General features: G+C 31.3%; 1 protein-coding gene across 1 annotated transcript; it reads left to right on the top strand.

Moving 5' to 3' along the window:
- The first annotated feature begins 219 nt into the window (after nt 1-219).
- Nucleotides 220-5,296, top strand: LOC124927560 ((E,E)-geranyllinalool synthase-like). Its single transcript, XM_047468004.1, has 12 exons — nt 220-540; nt 1,191-1,389; nt 1,475-1,698; nt 1,777-1,900; nt 1,998-2,122; nt 3,017-3,252; nt 3,329-3,444; nt 3,548-3,646; nt 3,748-3,966; nt 4,076-4,205; nt 4,281-4,526; nt 4,600-5,296. Exons 1-12 carry the CDS (start codon nt 222-224, stop codon nt 5,116-5,118), a joined length of 2,556 nt encoding a protein of 851 aa, XP_047323960.1. The 5' UTR covers nt 220-221; the 3' UTR covers nt 5,119-5,296.
- Nucleotides 5,297-5,746: the final 450 nt, after the last annotated feature.

Raw genomic sequence — 5,746 nt, 5'->3', positions numbered from 1 at the left:
TAATTATTAATTTTTTTAAATATATTTATATATTTAAATTTTAAATTTTATAAACACTATTGTTTAAATGATAAATATTTAATGATTTGTTATTATCAGCTAGCTCTTATTAAATTTTAAACAGCATGTACACTCTACAATAAATAGCACCCTTAATCGTCCAAATGGTGGGAGAAATATCAAAAAGCTGGTTTGCATTAATTTGAAGTCATATTCCTTCAATGGAGCCTTCTTTCTCTTCTATTGAGACCCTTGTGAAGGAGATAAAGAAAGAGATGTTCTCATCAATCTCTATTATTTCTCCATCCACATCTGCTTATGAAACTGCATGGCTAGCCATGATTCCCGAAGACCCGCATGAAAGAAAGAACCCAGCGTTCAAGGGTTGCTTGGATTGGGTCCTCCATAGCCAAAACGATGAAGGGTTTTGGGGTGAAGAAGACAAAGATGGTCATCCCACCATCGATGCCCTTCCAGCCACTCTAGCATGTATTCTTGCACTCAAATTGTGGGGGATTGGAGATGATAATATTAATAGAGGTATGATCTATTATTATTCATCTTCTTTATAATTAATAACTCACTCTTTCTCTCAATTTCTTTATTTAAAAAAAATGGTGAAATACTTTCTTGAACTAGGACTAGTAAAGATGATGATTATTATACCCTGGACTAATATTCACTAATACAATTTAAGTTGTGTCATGAATTATCACAAGTTAAATAAAATAAAATTATGTAAAAAATAGCTAAATACATCGAGTTCACCAAAAAGATACAATAATAGAAATCGTTACTAATCTTTAGTTCTTTTAATAATAAGAAATCAATACTCTCTCAATATATATCTAAACATTAAATAAGTGTCATGGGCTAGTTTTTGTTTAATGTGATCAATGACAGAAACCAAGAAAACATATTTATAGAGATAAGAATTGAAAGGAAGTTTTTATGACAAGTGTTTGTTATTAAGTTTTTGATAACATTGAATTGATAGTTGTGTTTCTTTTGGAGAATAAATAAAGATTTCAAAATTTAAAATCTAAATTGAATAACATCAAATATAAATAATTAAAAATCTAATAATTTCTCCATCATTTTATTACATATGTAAATGACCTAGAGAATTGAGGTCGGAAGATAAATTCAATATTAATTTCAACACTATCTTTCAACTACGGTTTCCACAGGACTGAAATTTATCAATGAAAGTATCGTGATCATTCTAAAGGAGAAACAGAGATATAATCATCTTCCTTATGGGTTCGTCCTTCTTTTCCCATCAATGATAGAACATGCTCAAAAGGCAGGATTGGAAATCTCCTTTACTAATGATCAACATATGATCGTAGAAGACATTTTCTTAAAGAGGCAACAAATTCTTGACTCGTAAGCAACCTTACCCGTGTGAAATACCATTTAATTCTAAAAATAAGAAAGCATATAAACTTATAATTATTTTTATGATGTGTAGGAAGTGCATAGTTGAACAAAATGATTGTTCATCGTTTTTACCATATTTGGAAGCAATTTTATTGTCATATGATCAAGTTGACATGGGAATCATAACAAAACAAATAGGTTATGATGATTCCCTTTACAAGTCTCCATCTGCTACAGCCCAAGCCTTTTTGGCCACCGGGGACCAAAGATGCCTCAAATATCTCCAGTCCCTAGTTCAGAATTTTCCTAATGGAGGTTAGACATTACTATTTAATTATATAAGTAATTTAATTATTTTTTAATAATATATTAATTAACATGGTATACGTACAGTGCCACCAGTGTATCCCATAAGTGAAGATCTGGTGAAGCTTTGTGTGGTAGACCAAATACAAAGGTTAGGGTTGGCTGAGTACTTTCCTGAAGAGATTCAACAAATCTTATCCATTGCTTACAGGTACTACTTAGTCTACTTATATATATATATATAATATTTACATTTTTAAGTACTTTTTGATCTCTTTTAGTTACAATTCTAACTTTGAGATAATTAGGAATTACGTGGGAATCAACAAATTGCATATCGAAAAGAAAAATGATCATTTCTTACCATTGAGGCTATACAATGACTCGTTAGCATTTCGACTCTTGCGTTTGCACGGCTACGACGTTACTCCAGGTGCGGTTCTCTTTTGTTTATATTTTAATTTATTCATACAATTTTCATTGATTTAAAAATAATTACACACAACGCCACAATAAGTATCATCAACAACTACAATATTGTTAGGGTTATATGCTTTTTAAGCACCGGTAAGTATTATTCTACCGACTCTTATTAGCGACACATGTACTAAAAAATAATATTATATTACACTATTCAGCTATGATGAATTACTATTAGCATAAAATAATCGCATTTGACCAAATAAATGAAATAATAAATAATTGACTAAGTCGCTAATGCTTAAAATTGTGTCATTCTAGTTAATAGCGACGTTAGTTAGAACCGTGGCTATTCTAAAGACGGTTTGATATAATTTTGTTTCAATAAATTTACTTGTGTCAATAGTGACGGGATTGAAAATATATACTTGCTATTTCCTTTGTTTACACTAACTATTGTGCATTTGAATTTTAGAGACATTTTGTATAAGCTGCTAAATTTTATATTTAGGGTAGTGTTTTTTGTAATTTGGTATTCAATTATGTTCATATATTTGTAATATTAACTTTAAATGAAATGAATTAGTAAAATTATTAAATTTATAAATGCATAAAATAATAATCATATACAACGTTAATTCTTTTGATTGAAACCTAGTTTTTTCTGTTTGTTTATGACGGGTTCATTTTGTGGTGCATATAAGATTTAATAATTTTATGACAAAGATAAAAAAAATAACAATTAAACCATGTATTTGTTAAACATCAAAAACTCTTTCATTTGTTAAACAAAATAACAATAATTTACCTAAAGATCAAATACGTATGTAAACTGGTGGTATGAGGATATAGAAAAACATCAACATTTGTAACCATGCGATTGCATGCCTTTAATTTGTGTCTGCAGGGAATTTTTGCTGGTTTTTGGATGACGAACAAGTGATTGGTCGTATAAAGAAAGACAGTAGTCAATTTTTGAGTGCCATATTGAACATATACAGAGCCACCGATCTTATGTTTTCAAGAGAAACTGATCAGTTGGGTGTTGTGAGATCGTTTTCCAGGGAAATTCTGGAGAAAAGCATGTCACTGGCAGAAAATGTCAATGATTTTGTTGTCATATTACCAAACTTTCTCAAAATGGTATTCTATCTCTATAAAGGGTATTTCTGTAAGGAGGATTTCTATTTGTCTTATAAAAGGTATTTTTTATTGTTAGGTTGAGCATGAACTAAATATGCCATGGATTGCTAGACTTGATCACCTTGATCATAGGTTTTGGATTGAGGAAAGCAAATCTCACCCACTTTGGGTTGGCAAGAGCTCCTTCTACAGGTTATTTAAACTAAATATATCAAAATTTTATATTTAATTGGAACTTGGTAATGGTGATTAATGTTATTGTGTAAATATCTTATAACTTAATAATTTGATACAGGCTGCCATGGCTTCATGATGAGAAGCTATTAAGACTGGCTGAGCAGAACTACAAGTTTAGGCAAGCTATTTATAGAAAGGAATTGGAGGAAGTGGGAAAGTAATTAATTACATAATTTAGTTTATACCGTCGCTGAGAACTCTTATATAAATCAACAATGAATTTAATATCTCAATTTTTTATTTGAATTTTTTTCATAGATGGTGTAAGACATCTGGCCTTAGTACTTTGAGATTCGGAAGGGAGAAAACAACTTATTGTTACTTCACAGTTGCTAGCAGCGCCACATCTCTCCCACATGATTCCATTGTTCGAATTCTGATCACCAAAATGACGGTTCTCATAACGTATGCGGATGATTTCTTTGACATGAAAGGCTCTTTGCAAGAGTTGCAATGCCTCAATGATGCTGTGAATATGTATGCACCAAAATTCTAAGCTATCATGTCTCTCTCACTTACAATATTTTAAAAAATCTAAGCAATTCTATACTCAATTTATGCTTTAATATTTTTGAACCATCAACAGATGGGATGGTGAAGGTCTAGATGGGCTTGGCAAGATTATCTTTGATGTGCTCGATAATCTCGTCAACAATATTTCAGAAGAATACTATCATCGATACAAAAGTGACATACTTGAAGGCATTAGAGATTTGGTCAGTTTATTTACTCTATTTTTAGCGACAGTTTCCTTCAAATTAAACATTTGATAATTATTCTTTATCATGCAGTGGAGAGAAACTTTTGATTCATGGATGGTGGAAACTTGTTGGAGCAAGAATGACTATGTTCCAACAACTGACGAATGTCTCCATCTAGGGATGATATCCATTGCAGTTCACACTGTGGTCCTTATCGCATCATGTTTTATGAACCCTAAAATACCTGAACACAAGCTGAGACCATCTGAGTATGAAGACATCACGAAATTACTTATGGCTACAACACGGATGTTGAACGAAACTCAGAGCTATCAAGTAATCACTTTATCTATTTATCTTAACAAAAACGATATTGATCAAAGCTTAAAGTTTGTTTATTTATTTGTAGAAGGAGCAATTAGATGGAAAAAATAATTTGGTGTTACTCTACTTAAAAGAAAACCCTAATGTTGATATTGAGTACATAGTGGGAAACATAAAAGAGACTGTGGAAAAGAAGAAGAGGCAATTGGTTGAGCTTGCTTTAATTGATGGCCTCAATGACTTACCAAAGTCATCCAACTATCTTCATCTTCAATGCCTCAAAGTATTTCAGATGTTATATAGCTATGCCAACAATCGATTTGATACCGAAACAGATTTAGTACCTTACATAAAGAAGGCGATCTTTGTTCCACCGAACCACCATGTCTTGATGCCAATGAAAGGGAAGGATAAGTCAATACCCGTGTTACCCGACCCATCTAGATTGAATAAGAAATCGACAATTTCTTCTCGGGCTTTTGATGCAAACTTTGTAATAGGTTTACCAAGAATGCTCACTAAGCCGAGATTTATAAAGTCTACATCAAAATCTGCATTAAAAGAAGGGGTTGTTCTGCCAAACTTCAGAATTTGTTTCATCTAGACACCATATGCACCTTCCCTTTCATTATTGTAATTGTTTCTTTTTGGTTGTTTTGTCGGTGTTGGTCTTTGGTCATGTAATGATCCGACATATTGTTTATTTTCTCATACTATTTTGTGGTCTTGTTGTTTCCTTCTATTTGGTTTTGATTGAGTAATAAAATGGTTTTATCATTTAAAAAAAAATATTCTCTTAATCGTTAAATATATTATTAATATACAATCTTGTGTCCAAGGACTTGTTTATCTACGGGCTATTATTTTACCCAATTATTATTTAAAATTCAAATACCGCATCACCTAAACCCTACCGTCCTTATTAAGTAATATTTTTTTAACGACAAAACTTTTAACTAAAAGTTGACTGCGGTAAAATTATCGTAGTAAATAGTCTTTGACTGCAATTTTATAAACCGTAGTTAGAGACTATTAACTACGACAAAACTTTTAACTAAAAGTTGACTGCGGTAAAATTATCGTAGTAAATAGTCTTTGACTGCAATTTTATAAACCGTAGTTAGAGACTATTAACTACGGTAACTTTACCGCCCTTAGTTAATAGTCTTTAACACCGCCGTTATTGATTAATGATTTTAATAAAAAAAAAAACTTTTAATTGCGATAAATTT

This window comes from Impatiens glandulifera, chromosome 1 (genome assembly GCF_907164915.1).
Source record: "Impatiens glandulifera chromosome 1, dImpGla2.1, whole genome shotgun sequence".
Lineage (NCBI taxonomy): Eukaryota > Viridiplantae > Streptophyta > Magnoliopsida > Ericales > Balsaminaceae > Impatiens > Impatiens glandulifera.
Note: the sequence above shows the minus strand (reverse complement) of the source record. Positions and strands in the feature narration are given on the sequence as shown.

Coding starts and splice junctions, on each gene's coding strand:
- LOC124927560 (XM_047468004.1), top strand. CDS start 222: ATGGAGCCTTCTTTCTCTTCTATTGAGACCCTTGTGAAGGAGATAAAG. Junction 3,253..3,328: donor TACCAAACTTTCTCAAAATG/GTATTCTATCTC, acceptor TTTTATTGTTAG/GTTGAGCATGAACTAAATAT. Junction 3,967..4,075: donor CTCAATGATGCTGTGAATAT/GTATGCACCAAA, acceptor AACCATCAACAG/ATGGGATGGTGAAGGTCTAG.